A 16,256-nucleotide genomic window follows, 5' to 3' on the forward strand; every position below is an offset into this window, starting at 1 on the left:
GAGAGTTATTGTTTAATGAATACAGTTTCTGTTTGGGATGATGAAAATGTTCTGGAAATGGGTATTTGTGATGGTTGCATTACATCGTGAATGTTCTTAATGTTACTGAAGTGTACACTTCAAGATGATTAAAATTTTATGTTACATATTTTGCTAGAATTTAAAAATTGCAAAAAAAATACATCCATAGAAAATTGTCTTCCAATAAAAGCACTTCCTTTAATTTCTGGTTTGGTTAGAATTTTTATTATGAATGATACTGAATTTTGTTAAAAGCTTTTCTATCTATCGAAATGGTCGTATTTTTTCTTCTGCCGACACCAGCTCAGTTGTGGAGACCCTAACCCAGCGGCGCTAGAGGAATTAAAGACAAACACACAGAAATCCAGCATGTGGGGTGGGAAATCAGGGGTCTCACAGCCTTCAGAACTGACAGCCCCAAACAGAGATTTGCCCACATATTTATTGACAGCAAGCCAGTGATAAGCATTGTTTCTATAGATTACAGATTAACTAAAAGCATTTCTTAGGGGAAATAAAGGGATGGGCCGAAACAAAGGGATGGGTCTGGCTAGACCCAACTGCAGCAGGAACATATCCTTAAGGCACAGATCGCTCATTCTATTCTTTGTGGTTCAGGAACGCCTTTAAGTGGTTTTCTGCCCTGGGTGGCCCAGGTTTTCCTTGCCCTCATTCTGGTAAACCCACAACCTTCAGTGTGGGCGTCATGGCCATCACAAACATGTCGCAGTGCTGCAGAGATTTTGTTTATGGCCAGTTTTGGGGCCAGTTTATGGCCAGATTTGGGGGCCTGTTCCCAACATGTCTCCCTTTTTTGTTTTGCAAAGCGATAAAAGCAAAGGCAGCTTTGTCAAGGTGAGCTGCTTCTCGCAGGAGTCAGGATCTGCATCTGCAGACTATGCAAAGACAAACAACACAGATTAAAAGCACAGTCATCATTGAAATCACAGACCTTCCAAGTGTTTTTATCCATTTCCTTTAAGCACTCCAGTTCCTGGCATTAAGGTCAGGTGTGCCTGGGATGCTTTAAATATTAGTATTTTTAAATTTTGCAATATCCAAAGACAAGTCTGTAGAGTGTCCTTCTAGATGCTTTTTTATTCTTTCCCAAATTTTTATCTTATTAAGAGCCATTAAGAGTTTCCACAAATCCTTATGTTTAGCTCCTACAGCAGGCCATATTATTTGAGGTTGAGGTGCCACTATACTGCCATGTTTCCACAAAATAGGAACTCTTGCCATACTTCTTACCATTTCTACCATCTGACCATTTTGTTCAGACCAGCTGAACATAGTGTGGCCATGACATGCAGACTGAGTGGTGCAATTTAAGCTAAATATCCCATTAGGGGACCAATCAAAAATGATTCCATAGGAATCGTTGAGCAGAACCTCTGCCTGTTCTGCAATGCAATCTTCCTAAACAAGTATGTTCATTTTTTCTGGCCAGGTCCAATTCTGTTTACAAATAGGTTTTTGAGGGCAGTATGCCTCAATTATAGGAGCAGATTTATTATGGTAAATGCTGAGATCAGAAAGCATGTGTAAATGTGTCATAGAGTGATTATATCCAGGCATTATTGCCAGCCAAGATTGATAAATATGCCCAATAAGTATAATTGTTCTCTGTGTCAGCCTTTGCGGAAGGAATACTCTCAGCAATGGTGATCATCGCTATCATAGCTATCATTAAATTACTCATTGTGACCGGTTGTCCCGCTTTCCTCAGGTTTTCTTCCACCATCTGTGACAGCTTCTTGATCTGTCCCCAAGTAGGTGGCTGTGTTCAATGGGTGTTGCTCGTGACAGTTGGGGTCCTCCTCAGCATCAGTCTCGACATGGCTGCAACCAACCGGGGGGTCCTCAGGATCCTCCTGGAATCTCTTCCTCGGCATCTGGCTCATGATAAGGTTTCAGGCGTCTTGATGGTATCCAAATCAGCTGTTGATTCGGTCCTGGAGAAACACAAGCATAACCTCTATCCCTAGTTATTATTTTACCTATTTCCCAACTTTTTGTTATTGGATCTCTCCACCAAACCAGTTGTTCTGCTTCTGTCTTTGCAGCTGGTTTCTGTAGATGTTGTTCAGCTGCTGACAACATCTGGCCTTTAGGCAGGCTCAAAAAATTTAAAGTTAATAATGCTAGATTCAATTGTATATGGGCTGTCCCGTAATCCGTGTTTCCCCCTTTCTGTTTTTGCAACTGCTGTTTCAGGGAGAGATTCATTTGTTCTACAATGGCTTGTCCTTGAGAATTATATGGGATGCCAGTAATGTGTTTACTGTTCTTTACCATTACTAGACCCATCTGTAAAAACATTCTCAGCACCTTCAATTGGTCTAAATTTAGTTATTCTAGGGAGGATCCAATCAGTTAATTTCAAAAATTGAAACGGTTTCATTTTAAGAAAATGATTATCAAGAATATCCACGAAGTCAGCTAAATGGGTTTGCCAAGTAAGACTGTTTATAAAAGCTTACTGTATTTGTGCCCTTGTGAGAGGGACAATAATTTTTCCAGGATCATATCCATGTCATTTAACAATCCTAGTTCTCCCATTACCTATCATAGTAGCAATTTGATCCAAATAAGGAGTTAGAGTCCATGAATTAGTATGTGGAAGAAAAAGCCATTCTACTAAGTCCTGCTCTTGGACAATAACACCAGTAGGTGAATGGTGAGTTGGAAAAATTAGCAAATCTAGAGTCTTCTCTGGATCTATTCTATTTATTTGAGCCTTATGGACTTGCTTTTAAATCAGCTGTAACTCTGCCTTAGCTTCTTTTGTTAATTGCCAAGGGCTAGTGAGACTAGTATCTCCTCTAAGAATAGAAAATAGATTACTCATGGCATAGGTAGGAATGCCTACAGCAGGTTGTGTCCAATTAATGTCCCCTAGTAATTTTTGAAAGTCATTTAGTGTTTTCAATTGATCCCTATGTACAGTTACTTTCTGTGGCACAATGGTAGTGTCATTTACTAAGGTCCCCAAGTAGGAGTAAGGAGTAGTAGTCTGAATTTTGTCAGGAGCTATAATTAAATCAGTGCAAGAAATCGAATTTTGCAAGTGATCATAACATTGGAGTAATATTTCTAGAGTGGGGGCAGCACAAAGTATATTGTCCACATAATGAATAATGTAACACTGTGAAAATTTTTTACAAGTAGGTTCAATTGCTTGTCCTACATAAGTCTGGCAAATTGTTGGACTGTTTAACATGCCTTGTGGGACACTTTCCAATGAAAACACTTAGCAGGCTGCAGGTCGTTTACTGCAGGAATTGTAAATGCAAACCATTGACAGTCTTGCTCAGCTAAGGGGATAGTAAAGAAACAGCGTTTTAAATCTATGATGATTAAAGGCCAATTTTTTGGAATCATAGCAGGGGAAGGCAATCCTGGCTGTAACGTCCCCATAGATTGTATAACTGAGTTAATGGCTCTAAGATCTGTCAACATTCTCCATTTATCTGATTTTTTCTTAATTACGAAAACTGGAGAATTCCAAGAGGAAAATGTTATAGCTATGTGTCCTTTTTCTAACTGTTCAGTAATTAAGTCTTCTAAAGCCTCCAGTTTCTCTTTACTTAGTGGCCATTGTTCTATCCAAATTGGCTTATCTGTTAACCATTTTAAAGGTATAGGTTCTGGAGGCTTAACAATGGCCACCATCAAAAATGATAACATAAACCTTAGTGGGAACTTTGTCTTTCTGCCTGAAGCAGTTCCTTCAAACCTTGCAAATTTTTTCCTAGTCCCATACCAGGGACATACCCCATTTCATGTCATATGTTGACTTTGAGGGCTGTATAGTTGTTCAGGAATTAGACCTTGTGCTCCCCATTGTTGTAATAAATCTCTCCCCCATAAATTTATAGGTACAGAAGTTATAATTGGTTGAATAGTCCCAGATTGTCCATCGGGCCTTTCACAACACAAAATATAACTACTTTGATATACTTCAGGGGCTTTACCAACTCCAACCATGTTAAATTGAGTGGGTTGAATTGGCCACGTGGACAGCCAGTGCTGTAGAGAAATGATTGAAACGTCTGCTCCTGTATCTACCAAACCTTTAAATTTCATTCCGTAAATAGTTATTTCACAGGTAGGATGTTTATCAGTAATTTGATTTACCCAGTAAGCTGCTTTGCCTCGTTTATTTGTGCTTCCAAATCCTCCTGTTCATTTAATTTCACTTTTCCCCATTCCCACATATGGCACAATCAGGAGCTGTGCTATGCGCTCTCCTGGCTCTGCTTTCCAGGGAACAGAAGTAGATATCACAATTTGAATTTCCCCATTGTAATCTGAATAAATGACTCCTGTATGTATTTGTACTCCTTTTAAATTCAAACTAGACCTTCCTAGAAGTAATCCTATCGTCCCCACTGGCAAGGGTCCACAGACTCCTGGTGGGACCTTTTGCGGGGGTTCCCCAGGCAGAAGGCTCACTGCTTTTGTGTAGCATAAATCTACTGCAGCACTACCGGCTGTGTCAGGGGACAGACATTGTACAGGGGTGAGGGAATGGCCTGAGCCGGAAATGCCCCGGTTTGGAACAGGGCATGGGACGGGCCCCTCATGGCATTTCCCGAAATCAGGTTCCCTTCTTTATCAAACTTAGAATGACACTGACTAGCCCAATGTTTTCCTTTTTTACATTTTGGACGTATTTCAGGCTCAGCAGTTTTCTTTTTTCCCCTATCTGGTGGCCTGACTTGCTGATTTTTTCTACATTCTTTTTTAGCATGACCATGATTCCCACAGTTAAAACAAGCTCCAGGAAATGGAGTATTTCCTTTGTCCACTCTCAGTCCTGCCATTGCCTGGGCTAGCAGAGTGGCCTTATGCAGATTACCTCCGATACCGTCACAGGCCTTGATATAATCAACTAAATGTGCTTTCCATCTAATAGGTCACACAGCAGCCTGGCAATCAGGATTAGCATTGTCGAAAGCTAATAACCGCAACACTATATCCTGAGCAGCCAAATCTACAATCACCTTTTTTTTATTTTATTTTTTTGAGACGGAGTCTCACTCTGTTCCCCAGGCTGGAGTGCAGTGGCACGATCCCAGCTCACTGCAAGCTCCTGGTTTCACACCATTCTCCTGTCTCAGCCTCCCCAGTAGCTGGGACTACAGGCACCTGCCACCACATCCAGCTAATTTTTTTGGATTTTTAGTAGAGATGGGCTTTCACCATGTTAGCCAGGATGGTCTTGATCTCCTGACCTTGTGATCCACCCATCTCGGCCTCCCAAAGTGCTGGGATTATGGGCGTGAGCCACTGAGCCCCCATGCTGCCTGCAATCACCTTTTTAAGAGACTCCTGTAACCGAGCTAATTTAAAAGGAAAAGGCTCAAATGTAGCTGTAATATTTCCCTGTTGATCTGGGGGGTGTATTCTAACAGGGAACTGCCAAACCTCTAAATCACCCTCTCTTCTAGCTTGCTGGATTCCTGCCTGAATAGAACTGAGAGTGGTCGCTCAAGGTGCTGCTCGAACAGTCACTGGGGCAACTACTTTTTGCCCAGTGTCCTCTGGAAAAGAAAGATCTGGAGGGTCAGGCCACTCTTTTTCTTCAAAATAAGGAGGGGGTGCAGAAGGGTAGGGATGAACCTCTCCCTCCTTTGCCACTTTAGCTTTAGCTGGCAAACAAACCTGCTCTGTTACTTTGTTATACTCTCCTTCCTCCTCACCATCAGTGTGAAAAGGTTCCAAGGTGGAACGAACCAGAGCCCACACTTGTCCCATTGTTACCCTGATGCTTCCGAGCTCCCCTTGATGCTTCCGAGCTCCCCTTCTTACTCACCACGGGGATTGCTTTAAGAGTACTCGAGTGTCCTCCAGCTTAGTTCCATGTTCTCCAACTGTCGCTCTGGCGACCCTTCAACCTGGGTTCGAGCCCCACGTATGGGCGCCACTTGCCGAGACCAGCTCAGTCAGGGAGACCCTAACCCAGCAGCACTAGAGGAATTAAAGACACACACACAGAAATATAGCATGTGGAGTGGGAAATCAGGGGTCTCACAGCCTTCAGAGCTGAGAGCCCCAAACAAGGATTTGCCCACATATTTATTGACAGCAAGCCAGTGATAAGCATTGTTTCTATAGATTAACTAAAAGCATTTCTTAGGGGAAATAAAGGGATGGGCCAAAACAAAGGGATGGGTCTGGCTAGTTATCTGCAGCAGGAACATGTCCTTAAGGCACAGATCGCTCATTCTGTTCTTTGTGGTTCAGGAACGCCTTTAAGTGGTTTTCTGCCCTGGATGGGCCAGGTGTTCCTTGCCCTCATTCCAGTAAACCCACAACCTTCAGTGTGGGCGTCATGGCCATCACGAACATGTCACAGTGCTGCAGAGATTTTGTTTATGGCCAGTTTTGGGGGCCTGTTCCCAACATTCTTCTTCTTGCCTCTGTTGATATGATGAATTATAATGATGATTTTTAGTATTGAACCAACTTGCACTCCTAGGGCCGGCCCCATTGGTTATTGTCTCTTTTTTACACTACTGAATTTTATTTGATAATATTTTGTTAAGAATTTTTGTGTCTATATTCATGACGAATATTGGTCTGTAGTTTTTTGGTAATGTCTTTTTTTTTTTCCTGTGAGACTGTCTCATTCTATCGCCCAGGCTAGAGTGCAGTGGTGTGATCTCGGCTCACTGCAGCCTCTGCCTCCCAGGTTCAAATGATTCTCCTGCCTCAGCCTCCCAAGTACCTAGGATTACAGGCACGTGCCACCACTCCCGGCTAATATTTGTATTTTTAGTAGAGACGGGATTTCGCCATATTTGTCAGGCTAGTCTTGAACTCCTGACCTCAAGTAATCCACCTGCCTCGACCTCCCAAAGTGCTGGGATTACAGGCATGAGCCACTGCACCCAGCAGGTAATGTCTTTACTCAGTTTTAATATTAGGTTAATGCTAAACCTATAGCCTCATAAAGCAAGTTATGAAATATTTTCTTGTCTTCTTTTTTTTTATTGCTTTTAAGGAGTTCGGGTATAATGGTATTATTTCTTCCTTAAATAATAAATGTAATTCATGTGAAGCCATGTGAACTTGGAGTTTGCTTTCAGTTTTTTTTTTTTTTTTTTTTTTTTTACTGGACTTTTTAGAGTCATTTTAGAGTTAAAAAAATTGAGCAAATAATACAGATACTTTCCATATACCCTCTGCCCTGCACAGTTTTCCCTGCTGCTAACCTCTTATACTAGTATGGTACATTTGTTACAATTAATGAACTGCTATTGATACATTATTATTAACACAAGTTTATACTTTATTTAGGTATTCTTAGTTTTTAAACTAATACCATTTTTTTCTATTCCAGGACCCCATTCAGGATGCATCCCATTTAGTTGCTGTGTCTCTTTAGGGTCCTTTTGGTTATGAAAGTTTCTCAGACTTTGATTGTTTTCAGTGATCTTGACAACTTTGAGGAATACTGGTCAGTCTTGTTGCAGGATGCCAAACTACTAGAATTTGTCTGATTTCTTTTTAAAAATTAGGCTATGAGTTTTGGAAGGCAGATCACAGAGGGAAAGTCCATTTCTATATAATATCAAGAACACGTGCTATCAACGTCAGTCATGACTGCTGATGTTGACCTAGGATGCCTGACTGAAGTAGTGTCTGTCAGGTTTCTCCACCATGAAGGTACTACCCGCATCACTGTCCCTTCCACACTAAACTATGGAAGGAAGCCCTTATGCAAGCCCACATTTAAGAAATGGGAAGTTATGCTTCCTCCTTTAGGGTGGAGTAGCTGCATAATTTATGTGGAATTCTTCTGCATGGGAGATTTGTCTCTTTTCCCTCATGTATTAACATATTCAATCATTTATTTGTATCAGTATGGACTCATAGATATTTATTTTATACATTAAGATATAAGACTACAATTGTTTTGTTTTTTTTTTTGAGATGGAATCTCGCTCTGGAAGATGGAATTTAGCCCAGGCTGGAGTGCAGTGGCGTGATCTCGGCTCACTGCAACCCCTAGTTCAAGCAATTCTGCCTCAGCCTCCTGAGTAGCTGGGATTACAGGCACGCGCCACCATGCCCAGCTAATTTTTGTGTTTTTAGTAGAGACGGGGTTTCACCATGTTGGCCAGGATGGTCTTGAACTCCTGACCTCGTGATCTGCCCTCCTCGCCCTCCCAAAGTGCTGGGATTACAGGTGTGAGCCACCGCACCTGGCCAAGACTATATTTTTATTTTGGTGCTCATATTGTTCTAGCTTTGGCCATTGGAAGTATTTTCAAGTGCCAGTTGTTTTAGGTTTTGTTTTTTAATTAATAGACTTTATTTTTTTAGAGGAGTTTTAGGTTTACAGAAAAATTGGGTGGAAAGTACCAAGAGGTCTCTTATACCCTCCTTTGTGCCCCCACCACAGCCCCAGTTTCTCCTATTATTGTCTTGCATTAGTGTGGTACACTTATTACAATGGATGAGCCAATATTAATACATCACTAGTAACTAAAATCCATAGTTTACATTAGGTTTCACTCTGTCTGGTTTTAATTTCTGTGGGTTTTGACAAATGTATAATGATATATATACACCATTACAGTATCATGAAGGATAGTTTTACTGCCCTAAAAAGCCCATGCTCCCCCACAACCCCTGGTAACTACTCATCTTTTTACTGTCTCCATAGTTTTGTTTTTTCTAGAACGTCATATACAGCCATGAGCTGCATAATGGTGTTTCGGTCAAAGGCCAGGACAGACCACATAGACAACAGCAGTCTCATAAGATCATAATGAAGATGAAAAATTCCTATCACCTAGTGATGCCTTAGCCCTCATATTATCATATTATATATATTGTGTTTATGGTGATGCTGGTATAAACAAACCTACTGCACTACCAGTCATATAAAAGTATAGCGCATACAATAAGGTACAGTACAGGATACTTGAAAATAAATGACTATGCTATTGGTTTATATATTTACTATACTTATTACCATTATTTTACAGTATACTCCTATTAAAAAAAAAGAAAAGCTAACTGTAAAACAAACTCAGGTCCTTCAGGAGATATTCCAGAAAAAGGCATTGCTATCATTGGAGATAATAGCGCCATACATATTATTGCCCCTGAAGACCTTCCAGTGGGACAAGATGTGGAGGTGGAAGACAGTAATACTGATGATCTTGACCCTGTGTGGGCCTAGGATAATGTGTGTGTTTTTGTCTTAGTTTTTAAGAAAAATGTTTAAAAAGTAAAAAGAAAAATTTGAATAGAACAAAGCTTATAGGATATGAAGAAAAAATATTTTGGTACAGCTGTACAATGTGTTTGTGTTTTAAGATGTGTTATTACAAAAGAGTCAAAAAGCTAAAAAAAATTAAAGTTTATAAAGTTACAGTAAGCTAATGTTTATTGTTGAAGAAAAAATTTTAAAATGAATTTAGTATAGCCTAAGAGTACAGTGTTTAAAAAGTCTATAGTAGTGTACAGTAATGTCCTAGGCCTTCACATTCACTCACCACTCACACTCACTGACTCACCCAGAGCAACTTCCAGTCCTGCAAGCTCCATTCATGGTAAGTGCCCTCATACAGGTGTAGCATTTTTTATCTTTTATACTGTGTTTTTACTGTACCTTTTCTATGTTTAGATATGGTTAAGATACACAAATACCATTGCATTACCACTGTCTACAGTATTTGGGACAGTAACATGTTGCATAGATTTGTAGCCTGAGCTATAGGCTATCTACTATATAGTCTAGTTGTGTAGTAGGCCATACCATCTAAGTTTGCGTAAGTACACCCTATGATGTTCCCACAATAAGAAAACAGCCTGATACTTTTCTCAGAAGGTATTCCTGTTGCTAAGCGATACAAGATCGTAGTTGGAATCACAGAAATGAGCCTTCTAAGGCTCAGTAAGTGAACCTTTCAACTAAGTCAAAGATTGGCTTCTTTCACTTAGTAATATGTGTTTAAATTTCCATCATAGCTTGATATCTCATTTTTATTTGTGGTAAAATATATATAACATTTACTATTTTTGTGTGTACAGTTCAATAGTGTTAAGTACATTCACACTGTTGTGAAAACAATCTCTAGAACTCTTTCATTTTGCAAAACACAAATTCCATGCCCATTAAACAACTTCTCATTCCCCTCTTCTTCCAGCCTCTGGCAAACATCTTTCTACTTTCTGTCTCTATCAGTTTGACTACTGTAGGTACCATACAGTATCCTTCTTTTTCTGACTGGCTTATTTCACTTAGAATAATGTCCTCAAGTTTCATCCATGTTGTAGCTTGCGTCAAAATTCCCTTCCCTTTTGAGGTGAAATAATAATCCATTGTCTGTATGTGCCATATTTTATTCATTCATCTATCGATGAACATTTGTGAACCTTCCACCTTTTGGCTATTGTGTATAATGCTGCTCTAAACATGGGTAGACAAATACCTCTTTGAGAACCTGCTTTCAATTCTTTTGGGTATGTGCCCAGAAGTAAATTTGCTGGTCTATTTTTAATTTCTTGAGGAACTTCCATACTGCTTTTCAGTGACTGCACTATTTTGAATTCCATACTGCTTTCCATAGTGGCTGCACAAGTGTTCCAATCCTTGCCAACACTCGTCACTTAGTTTTGGTGGCGTTTTTAACCTTTTAATAGTAGCCATTCTAATGGATACGAGGTGGTATCTCATAGTGATTTTTATTTGCATTTCCCTAGTAATTAGTGATGTTGAGGATATTTTCATGTTCCTTTTGGCATTTGTATATCTTCTTTGGGATGTCGATAGCTTTTAAAAAAAATTGCTGTATAATAGTCTGCTGTCTGGATGTACCAGTTTATACATTTGCCTACTGACAGACATCTTATTTGCTTCCAAGTTTTGGCAATTATGAACAACGCTGCTATAACAATTGTGTGCAGGTTTTTGTTTAGACATGTTTTCAACTCATTTGGGTAAATATCAATGAGTGTGATCTGTTTATCTTTTCTGGTGAGGTGTCCATTCAGGTATTTAGCCCATTTTTAGATTGGGTTTTCTTATTGTTGCATTTTAATTCACCGAAGTTGTTGAACTTATTGGCATAAAGCTCTTGATGACTTTTTTTTTTTTTTTTTTTTTTGAGATGCAGTCTCACTCCGTTGTGTAGGCTGGAGTGCAGTGGTGGGATCTCAGGTCACTGCAACCTCCGCCTCCCGGGTTCAAGCATTTCTCATGCCTCAGCCTCCTGGGTAGATGGGATTACAGGCGTTCGCCACTATACCTGGCTAATTTTCGTATTTTTAGTAGAGATGGGGTTTCATTATGTTGGCCAGGCTGGTTTCATATTCTACTCCATTTTTCCCAGTTATATTTCAAAATATTTCAGATACATGTAAATTAATAGGAAAAGAAGTTTAACTTTAGGAAGATAGTAATTTAATTAATGTTGTTTTAGCTTTCAATAATTAACATCTAAAAACCATAAAAAATACTTTAAAAAAATTGAAATTAAACTGCATTTTTCATTTCCTTGACTCCAATTTGAATGGGAAGTGTGTGTAGAAGTATAGCCATCACATCTGCCCTACCATCCTTCTCCTGTCCCACCCTATCCTACAAAAGATCAGAGAAAGCACAAAAAAAGTTATAAAACAAAATTTATTATGCAATACTTTCTCATAATGAATTGCATCTCTTTGGTAAAAATAAACTTTATAAACATTTTAATAATCAGAGATTAGATACAAAAACTAAGTATTTGTAAGTTGTTTTTAATATGAGCAAAGACTGGCAACTGAGAAGTGGTTCACTTGTGACTGGTCATCTACTGGCAGTTATAACTCAAACCGGGACAATTTTTATGCTACATCAGAAAAGAGGATAAGGAAACAGTTTGATAACAAATTTGTTGAATCAGAAAGCATTCTTACACTTTCATTTAAAAATAAATAATAGTTACAATCAATTGGCAATTATACATTTTTATACACTATATGATGGCAACATAATACTTTAAAATTAAGCACTTAGTTTAATAAGAAATGTACAACGATTTAAAAAATAAGTTTTGACAATGGCACTGGCAGTTAGATGCAAAGAATATGCTTTAAGAAAAAAAATGGCAGGTATAACATTAAAATACTCGAATTCACCTTTCAATAAATATTTTTACTACATCATTAACATACTGAAGTAAACTTGGTTTAAATCAAAGCTTACACATTTCAAACTAAAAAAAAAAAAAAAATACAAAAAAACACCTGTAAGATATATGTAAACCAGAAAGCCTCAAAGTTTCTTAGATAAATGCTGTGATCTTCACAAAAGGGTGTTAAGTTGTAGTATTTAAGACAATGGTCTTTACAGCTTTGTGAAGTATTCACATCTGTTGCTTAAATTGCTGGCAAAGGCCTGCTGGTCTACCAAGACATATACATTCCCTCCTTAACACATTCTCTAGTTTGACTTTGTGCTAAAGTATACTTAACTGAACATCTAGTATGAGCCCTTTACATAATGCCTCAGAAAGTAGCAAAAAGAAAAATATATATATATACTAAACTTTACTATATACAAAGGAATCCAAGTTAAAAGAAGTCATGCTGGCTATGAGGACAGGAAAGGCTTGAAGGTGGAAAAAGGGAGGTGATCCACTTTTTCCATGAATTCAGGTAATCTGTTTTCTTTCTCTGAATTTGAAAAGTAAAATAATAACTGATTTAGTAATATATTGCACAAAAAAACTTCAAAAATATATATTCAAGAAACACTGATTCTGTTTGGGATGTGAAGATGAACAATTGTGTTGAATCAAAGCTTTTTACTAGGGATCTATTATAAACTGGAATCAGCTGCAACAAAACATATTCTTTCGACGTAAGGCAAATTATATGTTAGCTTATATCACAGTTTTAGGATATGTTGGAAAACATGTAACCTCCTTGGAGTTTCTAAGTTGACTTTATTTTTATTACAGGAAAATTTGTATATTATAGGGAATACAATTTCCAGGCCATAGGACTTGGAATGACTCTACTTAATTGTGTGGTTATTAGTCATGTTTCTCAAAACACCTGAGGAATGAGAGCATACTCTCAATGGAAGTAGTAAATGGAGGACCATAATTTAAAAGATTCTTCCCTTGAAAATAACTGACTTGGTATATTAGCAAGTGGAAGGTGATGCATTAAATTATGTTTAAGAAACTGTAAAATATTGTGTAACCTCTCCCTGTTAGCTTTCAGTACACAAGTGTTTATCATCCTTGCTAGTGATGAATATAACTTAAACATTTAAATTCGTGGGAAGAGTGAATAAAAAGGAAGAGAAAAATCAAAAGATGTAAAGAATTACTGTTACATACATCAAGACAAAATAACTTTGAAGATCCCTATTAGAGCTGGAACTAACTCTGCTTCTCTTTCCTTTTCTTATAAAGAGTAATTATCTAATGGACAGAAACCAGGTAGCACATTTGTGATACAGAATTTCAGCAGAACAAAATAAATTGGTGCCAGATCACTGAAACACTGTTCCTAAGGTCTATCCAGAGGCTATGGTAAATAACTTAAAAATAGTTATTAAGATGATGTGTATAATCTCTTTATTATTTATACTGTGGTTAAAGCATTTTTGGGTTTTTGGTGTTTTAGTCACTGTCTATAATAAAAGTTAACTTGGTTTAGCCATTTTCTGTAGATGTGATCGATCTAAAGAAAAAACCCAAATACCTCATCCTGCATGCTTAAGAGTTTTCATTATTAACAAATTTAAAAATTACTATATTTTCACAGCACCAATTCATTAATGTGGCTATCCAGGTTAAATTAAATTTAACATGGAAACAGAACAGAGAACATTAATACTGTTATCCTTGACTTGAAGTCTTGTCAATTGAAAAAAAAGTTTTTAAAATCATTTTTCTCATTTGACAGTTTTGCCAAAATAAAAATTAAAAGTTAAAATATTTGTCTCCTAAAAAATGCTTTATAATCATAGAAACAGCTGAAAGCAGCAAATCAACATCATGACCTTGACTGTGCATGTGTATGTGTATGTGTACATATGTATACAATCTATCAGAATAATGAAAACAAGGTCATTGTCTATGACTTAGGATGTAGTATAAGACTGAACTTTCAGAAAGTTGCTTCCACCATTGTAAAAAAAAGATACAATGAATTAGTTTAGCATCCTGTTGTTTCTGAATAATCTAATCAAATTATACAAATGATACTATGAAAAACTGTCTCATATAAGCAGACTGTTCAAATAGTTAAGATACTTAGTCAAAGCACTTTTGGAGTAGTACCAAAAAATCTTTTTCTCATGGATCAATGGCACTATAGGTTATTACACTGCCTCCTCAAAAGGGTGTATTGCAGAAGATCAAATTTTATATGAATTTTGAAATTCATGAAGGTATTGTGACTGTAAAATTGCATTAAATCTATTAAGATTTAATTTGGTATACTTATGAATTTAATTCATACAAAGCTTGGACAGAAGTTTTTTCCTAAATGACCTACTTTATGTATGATAACATGCCATCAGTACTCCAAATGTTTCATTTCACTCCATTCCGATTATAAGATTCTCAGAATACAGTACATGTGGCAGGCAAATGAAAGATTCTCTTATTACAAGTGTGTCAAAATGGGTGTACTCCATAACACACTTAATTGGCTATATCCTCTCACTGGATAACTTATACTCAACAAAGGCAGCTAGTGGCTAAAACTTAATGTTTGCAAAGCACTTTGGGAAAGAATAAAAGGCCCCAATAAATGCTATGCAGGATCTGTGAAGTAGAAACACTTCAAAGCTACCATTCTAATAGGAATTGGGAGTGTTCTTTGATGAAATGACACCACAAAATTGTCTTTTCTAAGTCTTAGAACTCTTTGTTGTATTCTCTACCTATGTAACCAAAAGAAACTTTCTAAACATCAGGATGTTTTTCAATTTATGTTTGTCTTTGCTCAGACGACAACAAAAAAAAAATTAGAAACAAATTAAGACAAAGTAAAAAAATTTCAATCTTATGTTACCGGATTGCGTGTCAGGAGAGAAGTATATGAAAAATACATCAGCAAAATTTTTAGCTGGTTCAGTAACTATAGTTACAGATTGGAAAAGAAAATGAAAAAAATTTATCGAGTTGCCAAATCTTACATTCTGACATATTAACAGAAGAAAGGATTTTTGTCCCGCAAGTTTAAGACAGAGGCTGGGGATTTTCTTATATAAAAATTTTCAAATCTTGGACACATTTATCACAAAAATAATGCTTTTAGGACTTCACATCATGTATTTCTGATCAGGCATGATCCTAACAGCAATTGTTTAATAAAAATTTTAAAAACCAAAAACCAAAAATGTTTTGAAAGAAATAAGTAATCAGTATCCCTTCCCTACCCTAAAACTAATGAAGTCCATTATGGCTTTGATATCCCTTGTAAAGAATTAAGTGAAAGAGTATTGCCACACTTTAAGTATTTCTATTTTTTCCGTTGCTTTTGATTTTGTGTCTTTGCAGTACTTATTAGGGAACCTAAACATGTACGAATTCCAGCAAGGTGGAGCAGAGATCCAGCTGCCTCTTTGAGCTCCTCATCAATTTCTTGACATGTCTGTTTTCGCATCTTTTTGCCTGACTGCCCTTTTTCAGAGATTTTTGCACAAGGCTGTGATGCATAGCCACTGTCTCCAAGAGGATCATCTTCATAATCAACGTCTGTATCTTCTTCACTGTGAAATCCTTCACTGCCATCACTTCCCACGTGACTATTCTTTGGGATAAATTCATATACTTCATCCACAGAAGACAGGGAAGACACGCTAGACCTGGATGCACAACGCTGTGCTGCCATGCTACTTGCACTGTAATTGTGATCTTCTTTTGGATCAATGCTGGTGGCTAAAGAATCACTCTCTTGTAATCGTACAGCACTGGGATGATGAAATGCATTGCAGTAACTCCTCTTTTTTTGCAATGCTGTTTTAAGAGGAAGAGGCTTCTCACCTGTGGAAAATAAAAGTTCCATCAATAGGTCAAATGTGTTTGGTTGCAAAAACAGACCAATTTTAAACTACTACATTACTCTTGAGCAACAAATGTTTTAGATTCATGATGCTTTGTAGATTTTTTTATTTTTTTTTACCCAGATCACATCATTTTGCAAGCATTAATTTGAAACATTTAAAAACCATTTAACAATGTCTTGACTTTTCTATAGCATAT

General features: G+C 37.5%; 1 protein-coding gene across 15 annotated transcripts in view; it reads right to left on the reverse strand.

The window, feature by feature from the left end:
• Nucleotides 1-11,652: 11,652 nt before the first annotated feature.
• FOXN2 (forkhead box N2) overlaps nt 11,653-16,256 on the reverse strand; it is a 65,124-nt gene continuing 60,520 nt past the window's right edge. For all 15 annotated transcript variants that reach the window (XM_063695897.1, XM_055377858.2, XM_019021580.4 and 12 more), the window contains one exon: nt 11,653-16,037. In XM_063695897.1, the coding sequence (XP_063551967.1) occupies nt 15,514-16,037 (524 nt within the window). In that variant the 3' untranslated portion in view covers nt 11,653-15,513. The remainder of the gene's footprint in view (nt 16,038-16,256) is intronic.

This window comes from Gorilla gorilla, chromosome 12 (genome assembly GCF_029281585.2).
Source record: "Gorilla gorilla gorilla isolate KB3781 chromosome 12, NHGRI_mGorGor1-v2.1_pri, whole genome shotgun sequence".
Classification (NCBI taxonomy): domain Eukaryota; kingdom Metazoa; phylum Chordata; class Mammalia; order Primates; family Hominidae; genus Gorilla; species Gorilla gorilla.